The sequence below is a fragment of the Bos grunniens genome, chromosome 11, assembly GCF_055505025.1.
Source record: "Bos grunniens cultivar Pamir isolate PY7600 chromosome 11, Bosgru_T2T1.0, whole genome shotgun sequence".
In the NCBI taxonomy this organism is placed as follows: domain Eukaryota; kingdom Metazoa; phylum Chordata; class Mammalia; order Artiodactyla; family Bovidae; genus Bos; species Bos grunniens.
The window spans coordinates 103,950,197-103,964,384 of record NC_141175.1 but is presented as its reverse complement, the minus strand read 5'-3'; the positions used below and the strand labels follow the sequence as shown (position 1 = coordinate 103,964,384).

The 14,188-nt window shown below is 44.3% G+C and overlaps 1 protein-coding gene across 7 annotated transcripts in view; it reads left to right on the top strand.

Moving 5' to 3' along the window:
- VWA3B (von Willebrand factor A domain containing 3B) overlaps positions 1–14,188 on the top strand; it is a 169,877-nt gene that overhangs the window by 138,852 nt on the left and 16,837 nt on the right. For all 7 annotated transcript variants that reach the window (XM_086328085.1, XM_086328083.1, XM_086328081.1 and 4 more), the window contains one exon: positions 12,482–12,593. In XM_086328085.1, coding sequence (XP_086184211.1) covers positions 12,482–12,593 — 112 coding nt within the window. The remainder of the gene's footprint in view (positions 1–12,481; positions 12,594–14,188) is intronic.

Below are 14,188 nucleotides of genomic sequence, written 5' to 3'. Positions count from 1 at the left end.
TTTTTATTCAAACAAAGTGACCCCCTCAAAGAGTTGTTCAGTCTTTCCTTGGAATGCACCATCTGTTGACCCCAAATGTGTTTCTGTCTATTGGCCTTTCACACCTAGATGTCCCATGGACACCCAAGAATCAAGAAGGCTGAAAATGAATTAACTCCCTCTCCCTGGAGATCTTTTCTTTCATCATGCCTCTTCCTGTTTGTCCCTTCATTTATTCATTGAAATATTTATGAGTTCCTCTGAGGTGCCAAGCCCTATTCTAAGCACTAAAAGTACTTAAACACAGGGACCAAGCCCCACTCTTATTCTAGTTGAGAAAACAGACCATTACAGGTCTTAAATGATGGACTTTGCCATGTTGAGCTCTGAAGACATTACTGCCTAACAGCAGAATTTTCAAGCTTTTGATCTCTGGGTTAGGAAGGTCACATGGAGGAGGAAACAGCAACCCACACCAGTATTCTTGCCTGGGAAATTCCATGGACAGAAGAGCCTGAAGGGCTACAGTCCACAGGGTCTCAAAGAGTCAGACATAACTGAGTGACTGAGCAGCAGCAACAGCAGGATTCTTTCATCTACACTTTACATTAAATTTAAAAATGGGAGTGTTGCTAATGTAGTGAAAAGAAGCCTCTTGTGATTCAGAACAAAGTGTGTTCTGAATTTGTCTAGATTTGTGGGATTCAAAGGCTCATTGTTCGTGGGATATGAATTAATTGTTCTATTTCTTTATTCTCTTGTCCACAGAGTGGGAAGTAAAATAATTTCCACAATTTCTTCATCCAAAAATATTTGTTCACTGCCTACCATGGATCAGATTCATGGCACAGGTGATCTCAGTCAGTGAATAGGCTGTCACATTCTTCTCTCTTTCCTTGGGATCTGCCAAGGTGAAGCTATACATTGAACACAAAATAGGGGCTTGTTATTACCATTGGAGACATGGGTTCAGCCCAATGTAGGAGACATACTGTATTAGAGCATAATCTCCATGAGAGCTGAGATCTTGTTTGGCCTCACTTATAGCTGTATCCATAGCTACATCCACTGAGAATGATGGCTGGCACATGGTGGGTGCTCAAAAGTATTTATTGAAGGAATGAAACCCAGACCCTTATATCAGAGTATTACAAATATGACAGTAGAGGCATAGCCATAGAACAACTGGAAGATGGGGAAAAGTGAACAATTCTGGCTGGGGAGTTGAGGAAGTCTTCACAGAAGGGGGTGATTGAATTTGATCCAGAAGGATGTGTAGGGATTTGCGGGTGGGAGTGTGAGAAGTGTTCTGAGTGAGAGAAACAGCTTGTGTGTGCCAAGACAGGTAGAGGGGAAGAACATGGTGTATTCACCAGGGGTGTGGCAGGAGACGAGACAGGGAAAGGGAAGATGGAGCCAGAATACAGGGAACTGAAAATCTCTCTTAGAATCAGGGACTCTATCCTGTAGGAAATGAATACCAGTGAGAGATTTACAGCAAGCAGAAAACATGAACAGATTTTTGTTTTGGAAAGATTATTTTGGCAGCAAGATAAGGCTCAGTGTAGGGGGAAAAGACCAAAACCAGGTGCAGACTCAGAGACGTTGATCCTCGAGCCAAGTCAGTACAGTATGGAGGGTTTAGGTGAAAGAGGCATGAGTTGGTGGAAAGTGAATGTGTGCAGTGAGCCAGAGGGCAAAGTTGAGCACACCCACAAACTTCCCATCTTGGACAGCTAAGAGACAGAGGCACTGTTAACCACCACATCCGTATCCCCTCTGCCTCTTGAGGAGACAGCCCTTCGAAACACCGTGTCGTTCTCTCACCCCTTACCACAGTTTTGTTTTCTTCATAGCACATTTCACCACCTGACATTATGTATGTATTTGTTCATGATCTGCATCCTCCACTGGAATAAGAGTGGGGCTTGGTCCATTGTGTTCTAGGTATTTCTAGTATTGCTGGAGTATTGCCTGACACCTTGTAAGCACTCCCAAATATTTGAATGAATAAATAAACAGAAGAACAGAAGCAAGAGGTACCATGAGAGGAAAGGAAAGGAAACTCTCTTTAGGTCCTCTCGATTCTTGGATGTCCCCAGGGCATCTGGGTGAGAAAGGCCCATAGGCAGCCACATGTTTGGAGTTTAGGAGAAAAGTCTGAGTTAAGGAGATAGATTTGAAGGTTCTTTGAGGTAATGAGAAAGGGAGACTGTAGAGGGGCCAGTGTAGGACAGCTGGAGAAGCAGAAGCTCCAGGTAGAGAGCTGTGATGCCGGAGCCCAAGGAGGAGAGGTGGCAAGAGCCCTGGGCCTGGAGTCAGAAAGACCTGAATTCAAGTCTCAGCACTGCCACACTCCAGCCGAGGGACCTTCCTTAGGCTGTCTAAGCCTAGGTCCCTCATCCTTACGTGAGAAAAATCATAATGGCCACCTGCAAGATGGTTATGAGACAGCTCACATAAAATGCTCAGGACAGTGTGCAGCATTAAATGTTCATCGGGAAACACTGTCTCAACACACATTGTCCATCATTGCTATTTTTACAATTAATGAATTACTGAGGAGTTTTGAAATAATCATACAGGATGATGTCTGAAAGCCATTTGACTTTCAAGAGGGATATCAGTAATCATCCTAGCCAGAACAGTTTTGGTGGCCTTTGGGGAGTGGAAGCCAGTTTGCAGAAGGTGGAGGGGTGGATAGAAGTTGAGAAAATAAATATAGGAAGTGAAGACTTTAGTTTGAAGATCTTCATAGAAAGGAAAGGAGAAAAAGATGGTGGGAACTTGACGTGAGAGCCACAGCGAGAGAAGACATTGAATTCATGTAATGGTATTGGTGCGTCCACTGCTACCCTCTTTTTTGGTCAAGGATTAAAGATGTCCTTTCACTGCCCTGTCACTTTACTGGGTGACCAAAGCCCCCACTGTCTGCTCGGGGCAGCACCCATGTGCCCAGGAAAGTTGTCCACAGGTAAGGAATGGGTGGGAGAGGTTCATACTTGGCAGCTGATCCACAATTTCTTCCACTGTGAGTGTGGCCCTCTGCAAAGGAAGATTTTCTGTGTAATATTTAAGGGGATGCTTCTCCTTACTGTAAGTGATGTATTGTGTGATATTTTATTTCATTTCTATCTGAATTGATTTCATGACCCACTAACAGGTGTCAACCTTTCTGTGTGAAAAATGGTTGAAATCAAAGCTCAGGATTGCAAGACTTTTTGAGATCCTGCAGTGAAAAATCCATCACATATGTAGTCATCTTTATTGATTCAGATATAACTAGAGTCTCATTTTAAATTCTAATAGCAAAGGCCAAAGATTTTGATCAATGATTGTAATTTGGAGAGGAAGAAACCTGGTTTTTGTTAAGATCCCCTACAGTTTATTGATAACACAGCAAAAGGTGGTCAAAGTTGGTTGGCATGAGAGGCAATCAGAAATGCCCATGTGTGTTCAGAAGGGAGTGGTCCCTGTATTTGATCCAGTCGAGGGTGCATCATGGAGCCTGAGGGTCTGTGACTCTCAGATACTTTCCCCTGACATATGTTGGCACCCAGCGTAGACACACATTGGTTCCTGAGCTTGGGACAGCTTCATGATTTTTCTGTTGGTCAGGATTAGTGGTGGGGAGAAGTGGTTATACATGCCAGTGTCTGGCTAGATTGTGCCCTGCTTTTCCACTCAGACTTTCCCTGGCAGTTCTTTGCAAGATCAGATGTAGGGTGTGAATCATTATTTTACCTGCTCTGCCCAGCACATTATACTGGGCACATCCCATGCTTAACTGTTCTCCCTGTTTCTGTAATCCACTCATTCTGTGGCATCCTTGGAGACAGGTGCTTGGATTACTGACTGCATAATGGAAAGAAAGGTCTTAATTCTGAACTTTTATTTTTTTAATGAAGAAATATCTTCCTGGTGTTTATTTTATTTTTGGCCACACTGCATGGCATGTGGGATCTTAGTTCCCCAACCAGAGATCAGACTCATGCCCCTTGCACTGGAAGCACAGAGTCTTAACCACTGCACCACCAGGAAAGTCTCTTAATTCTGAACTTTTAAAATTCCACTGGAAAGCTCCCTTCACCAGCACCGCTCTTGTTGCCATGATTGAGGAGTTCAACGACATTAGCCCATCCTGAGCCCTCAGGGCTGCAGGATGGTGGAAAGCACCAAGGGCATCCAAGATACAATTCACCTCCTGAGTTCTCCCTGGGAGCCTGGTGTGGGGCAGCCCCAGTCGTAACCTTGGCTGCCTTGAAACACACTGTGGTGGAAAGTCTTGTTAAGCTATAAGCATCTGTGAACAACCTGAATAGAGACCTTGGAGATGAGCTGACCCAGCTGGCTGCACATGGTTACTACTCCAAGTTGTGGCCAGCAAGGAATCTGGAGGCTTTGGCTTTGAGAAATAGCTAATTAAATGTTCCATTCCATGGAAAGTTGTCCAGGAGAAAGAGAGCATTAGGAAAATGCACCACAGGTGGGAGGATGTGGGTGAGACTGGGTGAGAAGGGAATAGGAGAATGAGTGATGAAAAGAAACCACTTGGATTTGAAAACATATTGGATTGTGACTATGACATTACACGAGAGAACAGTAGTTCAGGAGACTTAGAAATTTCTTTGAGTTGTATAAAATGAAGTCAGAATAAGTAGAGTCATTTGTTATGTTTTCTCCCAAACAGTAATTGAACCAGTTGTCTGTCATTCCTGCCTCATAACCCATCTTTATACAGCTCGGAGAAGGCAACAGCAACCCACTCCAGTACTCTAGCCTGGAAAATCCCAAGGACGGGGGAGCCTGGTGGGCTGCAGTCCATGGGGTCGCACAGAGTCGGAAACGACTGAAGTGATTTAGCAGCAGCAGCAGTATTCCTTCTTTAAAGGGAGGCATCACACCTTAACCCTTTATGACTAGCCAGCCCCTCTCATTCCACGAGTGGAACCTGTAGTCTCTTCTGCTGCTACTTGAGTCTGATAGGAGGACTGACTTCCTGGAGACTGTGACATAGAGGGTCCCCTGGCGTGCAGGCGGGGAATTAGCAAGTCTGGATTGTGCATCCGAGATGCCGTCACACAAAGAACCACACACACACACTGAGGCGATACGTGAACGTCTGGAAACCAGACCCACCATGGGCTCCTGTGAGACGATGGTGGTGGGACACCTGGCCAGTGTGGGCTGAAATCCCAGAGAGAGTGAGGCGCCCGGGTGTGATGGGCAAGGATGCCAAAGGGAAGATGCTGCCCGTGTCATGGTAGTGCCATGGTTAGCTGGGGATTTTAGGAGAGGATCCTGCTCAGGAAGACCAGCCAATGGAGGAAGTTCAAAGAAGGGAAGAAACACTCCCACCAACTCTAAATAGTATCCAGAAAAGTTTCTGTCTAGTACCCTGATGTTCAGGAGTGGAAAGCGGGGGAGGGGGGGTTATCAGCTCCAAGAACAAAAATCAACACCTTGATTCTTTTTATTCTAAAGCTGAAGGCACCCCTCTTGGCTAGAGATTTCAGATGGGTGGACCCCAGCACTCCCCTGCCACACAGCTCGTCTTTTTTTTTGTTTTGTTTATTTATTTTTGGCTGTGCTGGATCTCCATTGCTGCTCGAGGGCTATCTCTAGTTGCAGCGAGTGGGAGCTGGTCTTCGTGGCAGTTTGTGGGCTTCCCACTGCAGTGGTTTCTCTCATTGCAGAGCATGGGCTCTTAGGGCACTCAGCTTCAGTAGTTGGAGCAAATGGGCTTAGTCGTTGGGACTCGTGGTCTTAGTTCCCCTGCAGCAAGTGGAATCTTCCCAGACCAGGGGTCAAACCCAGGTCCCCTGCATTGATTGGCAGGCAGGTTCTCCACCACTGGACCACCAGGGAAGTTTTCATCGTTTTTTCATTGGCATAAATTCTACCCTAAACAGGTTTGGGGGTGATCATTGACTTCACTGGCTGGAGGAGGAAAATTGAGTGCAGAGGGCTTATAAGGAGGGTCCAGGCAGGAAACAGAATCTCATTCAGTCACTTCAAGTGAAGAAACATTAATGAAAGGACTGTTTGCAGAGGGGGAGGCAGGTCAAGGCAGCTAAAAGGGGATTTCACCCCAGAACTGGCAAAGCGGGAAGTTGTCAGCGCCTCTGGACTTCAGCGGTGGAGGGAAATAGTGGTACTGGAGCCTGCAAGAGTGCAGTCCACTAGTTGGGGTTTCGGGGGGCGGTATCTGTGGAGAGACAAAAGACAGGGAGGGAGGTTGGAACCAATGCCCCAGCCCTTCTCTCCTTGCTGCCCTCTGACCTCCCGCCTCCCATTGGCTCTGCCTATCAGAAAGTCAGTCAACAAGAAAAATTGGGTCATGTTGTCCTTGGAGGGGTCAGCCTTCTGGAACATGGGGCAGGGCAGGGCAGAGAATGGACCTAGGGGCAGATGGGTGGACCAGAGTAAGCAGCACAGAGATTCTTTTGAAAAGTTTTCTTACAGGCCCAGCATTTCTCTTTATACCATCACCTCACTTGAGATGTTTCTGTACAACCGCAGCAGTCAGCTGGTGGTGGTCCACACTGCAGGCAGTGGCACAGAAGTGGCTGTAGTATGTGCATCTCTGAAGTGCATGCCTATGGATGACTATCAGTAACATCCAAAGTACAGACTTCAGAGCTGCGGTAATTTTCAGGTTTAAACACTTAAAACCTTTTCAACTTTTCCTCTCTTTGATTCTTCCCTAAAAGAGCAATGAAGGAATATTCCCTGAGAAGATGTTACAAATGTGCTTTTCAAGCTACAGAAATAATTTGATTCAGCATCTAATGCATATTTATTAGGTTCCTTTGCTACTACCCTGGTGGCTCAAATGGTAAAGAATCTGCTTGCAATACAGGAGACCTGCGTTCAATCCCTGGGTCAGGAAGATCCCCTGGAGAAGGGACTGGCAACCTACTCCAGTGTTCTTGCCTGGAGAATTCCATGGACAGAGGAGCCTGGCAGGCTGCAGTCCTTGGGGTGGCAAAGAGTCAGACATTACTGAGAGACTTAACACACTTTAGATACTACCAAAAAAAAAGAAACAATTTTCTGAAAAAATTTCACCCTTCCACAAAAGCCTTTTGAGTTGATATGGATTGAGATTTGGTTGGAGACTTCACTATCAGAGTGGTTAAGTCTCCCTAGTCCAGTGCTGCTGTGTGCTTGACTCAAGGCCATTCAGGGCTTCTTCATTCTATCATTGTTTCCTGTGCTTCGTAAGCACCTGTTTACACAGCTCAAGGAACCACACCAGGATGAGGGTAAGGCCAAGCCACCCCTGGAGAGGGGATTAGAAACTGCACAGAAATTTGCGGACGTGTATTGCTCCTGCGTTTTCTAACATTATGAAATTCCCTGAGGAGGAGGGGAACAAAGCTCCGCAAAAGCACTTGCCAACCCTGCTCTGGATTTGAAAGTACAACTAAGTGTCAGAGTAGCCTGGCAGGCTACAGTCTATGGGATAGAAAAAGAGTCAGCCACAACATAACTTCTGAAATGGGACAATAATTCTCTGCATGTTCTCCTGGTTGCAGCTTCCCTCTTAAGCCTTGGGCTCACAGATGGACTCCTCAGTGTCCCCAGGAGCCCAGCACTGACCTGCTGTGCTTGAGAAATCTTGCAAGGAGACTTACCCTCCTCTTGAAATGGAGGGAGCTGGGACAGGAAATTCCACTTAGAGCTTCACTTCTATGGCTTTAGTTTGACTCCTGCTAAAATGCAAATTTCCTAGAAAGGAAAACTCTCCAAGTCTTTTCAACTCTCTACCATGGGTAGAAGAAATGAAGAAGGAAATGGCAACCCACCCCAGTATTCTTGCCTGGGAAATCCCATGGACAGAGGAGCCTGGCGGGCTACAGTCTATGGGTTTGCAAAGAATCGGACACAATTTAGCAACTGAACACCAACAGCAGCAACCATGGGTCGGTCACTCCCATTCTGCTGCCTCGGGGACTGGGCGGGAGTTGGCCACCCTTGGTTTACATCTTCCTGTAAGGTTATTTTCTCATTTTCTCTCCAGAACTCATGTCTAAAAGGGACACAGATCCTGGATACTCCTGTGGTGGAGCAAACCCCTCTACGTATAAATGAGAGGAGAGAGTAGGTCAGAAAATGCTCCAGGCTGGCCTTGTTCTCCTCACTAGGTTTCAAAAGAGTTTCCAAATGTTCTAATCTCATAATTAGGTACTCTATGGAGAGGAAAGGTCAGAAGATCCCTGGCCCTACGTGTAGTATCTTGATCACAGCAGTCATACTTTACTTGGCTTTAAGGACAAAATATGGCCAGAGAAGCATGTTGGATCTGCTGCTAGTACTGTTTAGGGGTTGTTTGCAGCAGAGTTCTGGAGAAGGTGATGGCACCCCACTCCAGTACTCTTGTCTGAAAAATCCCATGGACGGAGGAGCCTGGTGGGCTGCCAGTCCATGGGGTCGTGAAGAGTTGGACACGACTGAGCGACTTCCCTTTCACTTATCACTTTCATTCATTGGAGAAGGAAATGGCAACCCACTCCAGTGTTCTTGCCTGCAGAATCCCAGGGACAGGGGAGCCTGGTGGGCTGCCGTCTATGGTGTCACACAGAGTCGGACACGACTAAAGCGACTTAGCAGCAGCAGCAGCAGCAGCAGAGTTCAATGATTTGAGGCAGGAAAAAAATACAGTGATTTTACAAGATTTTGAGCCAAAGACTAGTTCTACTTACATCATAGAAGTATGTTCTGTACCTGATATGAAAACATGCTGTTTGTTAAGTGGAAAATTCTAAAGCATCAAACATTTAGTGATCTCCACCCCACCAATGCAAACCTGAGAACATGACCTTGAAACTAAGTAATAAAACAAAAGGAGGGCATTGTATCTTGGATCCTGTATCTATTGATACATCACTTGATAACTGAATCTAGCAAAAGAGTGAATTGGAGTCTCTGAATTTTGGAAACAAGGCAGAATCAAATTACCCAGAGAACAGCATCCCTAACTGCAGCATCACTGCCCATCTGACTTTCTCACTAAAACTGGCCTGCAGTATTCCCATGCCCCTGAGCCTGCAGATAGGTTGGCTTATTTATTTAGTGCTGGCATTTCTCATTCTCTCATTCTCCATCCCCTGTGACTCTCATCCTCCAAAGATTTCTTTTTCAAGCTGAAGAAGGCTGAGCGCTGAAGAATGGATGCTTTTGAACTGTGGTGTTGGAGAAGACTCTTGAGAGTCCCTTGGACTGCAAGGAGATCCAACCAGTCCATTCTGAAGGAGATCAGCCCTGGGATTTCTTTGGAAGGAATGATGCTAAAGCTGAAACTCCAGTACTTTGGCCACCTCATACGAAGAGTTGACTCATTGGAAAAGACTCTGATGCTGGGAGGGATTGGGGGCAGGAGGAGAAGGGGACGACAGAGGATGAGATGGCTGGATGGCATCACTGACTCGATGGACGTGAGTCTGAGTGAACTGCGGGAGTTGGTGATGGACAGGGAGGCCTGGCGTGCTGCGATTCATGGGGTCGCAAAGAGTCAGACACAACTGAGCGACTGATCTGATCTGCTTGCGCATATGATTAGTTGCCTTATGGCAGAAAAGGAGCAGGTCAGGGAACACCCTCTAGTATGGGCTATGTCTCTAAAGTCTTTAGTAAGTCTTTGGTAGTCCAGTGGCTAAGACTGCGTGCTCCCAATGCAGGGGACCTGGGTTTGAGCCATGTGCTGCAACTAAGACTCTGTGCAGCCAAATAAATAAACATTTTTTAAAAAATATGAAGTCTTTGGCAAGATTCAAAAATAGCAGGATGGCATCTCTCTGGAAAGGTTCCATCGGCGTTATGGCTGAATGGATGAGGTATCTAGCTGCCCTGACTGGTGTCCTACCATCCTGAGAGACCAGTGCTCTATTTCTGTGAATGAATCCATATATTAAAGCTGGCCCCCATAGGTCTGCGTTGCCGAGGCTTCTCTGCTCTATCTGTGGTATAGCTGAGTTGCCTGTGCAGGGATATGGAAGAATCACTGAGTGTGCAGTGAGAGGTTCCTTCCATACAGCTCCATGCTATAGAAACAGCCAGGAGCGAGTTCTTGCCAATAGTAGTAATAGTTGGAAACAAGAGCAGAGTGAATGTGAGTGTGCAAAGCCCTGTAGTAGCTGTAATGGTCCTTTCAGGTGAACTCAAGGTGTGGTGTGGGAATGATGTGAAGGAGGGGTGATACTTTTTGGCTGTTTAGAAAGGCAGGGTTTTTTTGGGGGGGGGTGGTGGAGGGGTTTGGCAGTGCCTCACAGCATGTGGGATCTTAGTTCCCCGACCGGGGATTGAACCCAAGCCCCCTGCTTTGAAAGAGTGGAGTCTCAATCACTGGACCACCAAGGAAGTCCCAGAAAGGCGGTTGCTTAGGTAGCATTTTCAGTGTGTTAAAATGAACACGAGCAGCCCTCTGCATCGCTTCCATTCGTTGCTGTTACCCTTGCAGGGAAGGTCTTCACAGAGTGAGTGGTTTTTCTGTATTAGATGCATTGGGAAGTGAGTGACAACTATAGGAAGGTAAAAAAGAGCTCTCTGATGATTTTGGGCAAATGACTTCACAGATTTGTACCTGTAGAACTGTAGAGAGCAATCATATTTGTTAGCTTCTGGCTAAGAGAAGCTCTCTGGTTGAGAGAATCAATATTTGGAATCTAGAGATAAAAAGAGGCTAGGCAAATAAATTATGTGATTATTCTTATTTTGAATTTTGAAAAGGAGTTTTAGATGAATCTAAGCATAGGTTCTAATAAACCACTGGTCTGTTATACTGATGAAATCTAAAGGAGAAAAATGGCTTTCTAGAATCAACATGGAAATCCTTTGTAAATAATAGGTTATTATTGGTCTGGAGATGATAAGACCGCCTCATGCCTCAGGGGCCAACACCGTCTCCCTGGCTGATCGGTCTTTGATATGAACACTGATGGTGTGAAGTAGTGTGGCTTTGGAAACTAAATTTATGTAAAGGTGAGGTATTTATGTGACATCTGATTTAATTTGGCATATTCTGAATTTTCAAGATTTTGAATTCTATCAATAACAAGAACATACTGTACATGGAGTCTTCCATCAAGGAACTGACTACAGTTCTTGTGTAGTCTGTGGTGTGGGCATCTCTTTGGGGTAATTATGATGGAAAACTCTGCTACTCGTGTCACAGTTCTGACCATGACTTTTCCGTTATGTTGTAGAAACGACAAGCCAGGGTATCATGCTTGTGTTCCTGCCCTTGTATGCGTGTGACCTGACAGTTTCTCCAGTACTTCAGAAAGTCTCCTAAGGCTAAGACTCTTCTGGACAGATATTAGAGGACATTAGAGGTCATTTATTTTGTCCTCTTATTTTGCACACGCAGAAACTGAAGCCCAGAAATGTTAGCATACTGCCCAAGCTCACACAACCACCTGGATAGCACTTGGTCCCATTTCTCCTGTCCCCTGGTCCAGTCCCATCTCTTTGAGACCATTTCAGACTGGCAGTAGGTCATTCTGATCGGCCATGGAAAGGAGTGCTTAGATGTCTCCTCTGGTTGAAAGCTCAGGAACAGTCAGATGATATTCACCATCTACCATTGATGTTGGGCCATCCTCTTTGATATACTGACTGCATTTCTAAAACCAGAAATTCCATGAGAATGGAGGGTCCCAAGCAAAATCCAACTCGGTGGGAACATCAAAAGGGTATTGGTCATCTTCCGTTTTTGTCTGTGGCCACATAAGCTAAAAGCTATGTGAGTCCGAAAACTTGAACACATCCCACAGCCCTGGGTCAGGAAGATCCTCTGGAGAAGGGGAAGGCAACCCACTCCAGTATTCTTGCCTGGAGAATCCCATAGACAGAGGAGCCTGGTGGGCCATGGTCCATAGCACTGCAAAGAACTAGACACGACTGAAGTGACTTGGCATTCATGCTACGGTTGTGACTGCTAATTTAAAGTCTTTATCTGATTATTCCAATGCCTGAGTCATCTCAATTCTGTGGTCTGTCGATTGCCTTTTACCTTGAGAATTGATCATGTTTGTGTGCTTTTTTGTATGTTGCATTTTGGCTTGTATAATATTATACAATATTAATATTATATAATACTCCACAATATTATACAATATTAATATTATACTACACAATATTATACAATGTTACAATTATATTAAATTATATTAAATATTGTGTTTTAGTTTAATATATTAATTATATTAAATATTGTGTTTTAAGACTCTAGGTCCTGTTTAAATGCTCTGGAAAGGTTGCCTTTTTTGGTTTCATTTTAACTTGATTAGATTAGGCTGGAAATACTGCCTCATTTTCTATGTGCAGCAGTTCCCCATATCTGTCCAAGTTTAAAAGCCTGTTCCACAACAGAGAGTCCTCCAGAGTGAGTATATAGTATGTGCGTGTTCTGTAATTCTTCAGTGACATAATTCTCATCAGAGAATAACAAACTATCTTGTTCCTGTGATTATTAATGTTTTATTTATTTATTTTTTAGCAACATAAAATTCAAGGAACTCCAACAAAGAAAAACAAATCAAAAAAATTGGATCCACTCAGAGGCCAGAAGGTTATTGCAAGATGTGATGAAAATGGCTTTTATTTTCCAGGTAGGTAGATATTTTACTTTGTAAAATTCCTTTGTTAAGTAATACGATATCAGGGACCAGAAGTTCTCAAACTGTGCTTTCCCTATCACTTTGACACTTCATAAGCCGTACTAAGGTATTCCACTTCTAAAATGAAAGGATGATGAGGTTTCTACCCATATTTGTGGAGAAGTAATCGCCAGAAAAACTTACATTAATCTTTCATTTGTTTAGTAAACAAGTTTTTTATTACATATTTACTATGTTCCATGTATGTAATATTCCTAAAGTGCTAGTCTAACAAGTAAGCAAACAGAAGAAAATTCTTGTCTTTATGGAGCTTACGTGCTAGTGGGGGAGTCAGACAGCAGCTGAATAAGTAAAATATGTAGTGTGTCAGATCCAGGGCTATGAAGGAAAATGGAGCCACGAAGAGAATTGAGCACATCAAAGGTGAAGGTTGCAATTCTAAGTATGGTGGTCGATGAAGAGCTTATGGGTAAGGTGATATATTAATCAGGACTTTCAAAAGGAGCAAGAAGGGATTTCCTGGTAGTCCATCAGTTAAGACTCCAGGCTTCCACTGTAGGGGGCATAGATTTGAAACCTGGTCAGGAAGCTAAGTTCCCACATAGTATGTGGCACAGCCAAAAAATTTAAAAAATAAAATTTAAAAATAAATTAATTAAAAGGGGCCATGAGATTATCTGGGGGAGAGAGTTCTAGCAAGGGAAGACCAGGGCTTCACTAGAAGCTTCACTAGAAGCTTCACTAGAAACCCTGAGAATGGAATGCCTATGGCATCCTCTTCCTTAGAGGAAGAGGCAAATGTGTCTGGGACACGATGAATCGTAGATGCACCATGAGACACTAACGTTGTCAGAGACGCAGTTGGAGATATGGATCTAGAGTCTGGAGAGGAAATCTGTCCAGAGACAGAAATTTTTGACACGTCAGCACAGAAGTACTCACTGAAATCATGTAAAAGCCTATGGGGAAAGAGAGCTTAAAGAACCCAGAAGAAGAGATGTCAATCGAAAAGATTATACCTTGAAGTGTAGTCAATCCTACTCCCAGTCACCATTTTTAAAAAATTATTTATTACATTTAATTAAATCTGCTTTTTAAGTGGGAAAAATACTTAAATAGGAATTTGGGTTTCTAGCAGACATATGTGTAGAACTAACAACTAGGATATTGTACTTGAATTTTTTTACCCCTTCCAAAAAGGAAGGCCAGATAGAATTTTGAGGAGCACAGGCATGATCTTCATTGGTGACTCCTTTCTGATAATATTTGTTCAAAGCCTCATAAATGTTTCTAGAGAAAAACAACTAAGCAGAAGGCAGCTTCAGAGCAATTGGATCAAAGCGTCCTTTGCTTAAGGCCAGGTCTAGGCAGGAGCAAAGCTGGCTCAGTTCTTGCTGCCACCCTTGGGAATCAGGGCAGGGATTTCCATTTGGCTACCTCTGTTCCAAAGAATTGATGCTTTCAAATTGTGGTGTTGGAGAAGACTCTTGAGAGTCCCTTGGACAGCAAGGAGATCAAACCAGTCAATCCTAAAGGAAATCAGTCCTTTATTCATAGAATATTCATTGGAAGAATTGATGCTGAAG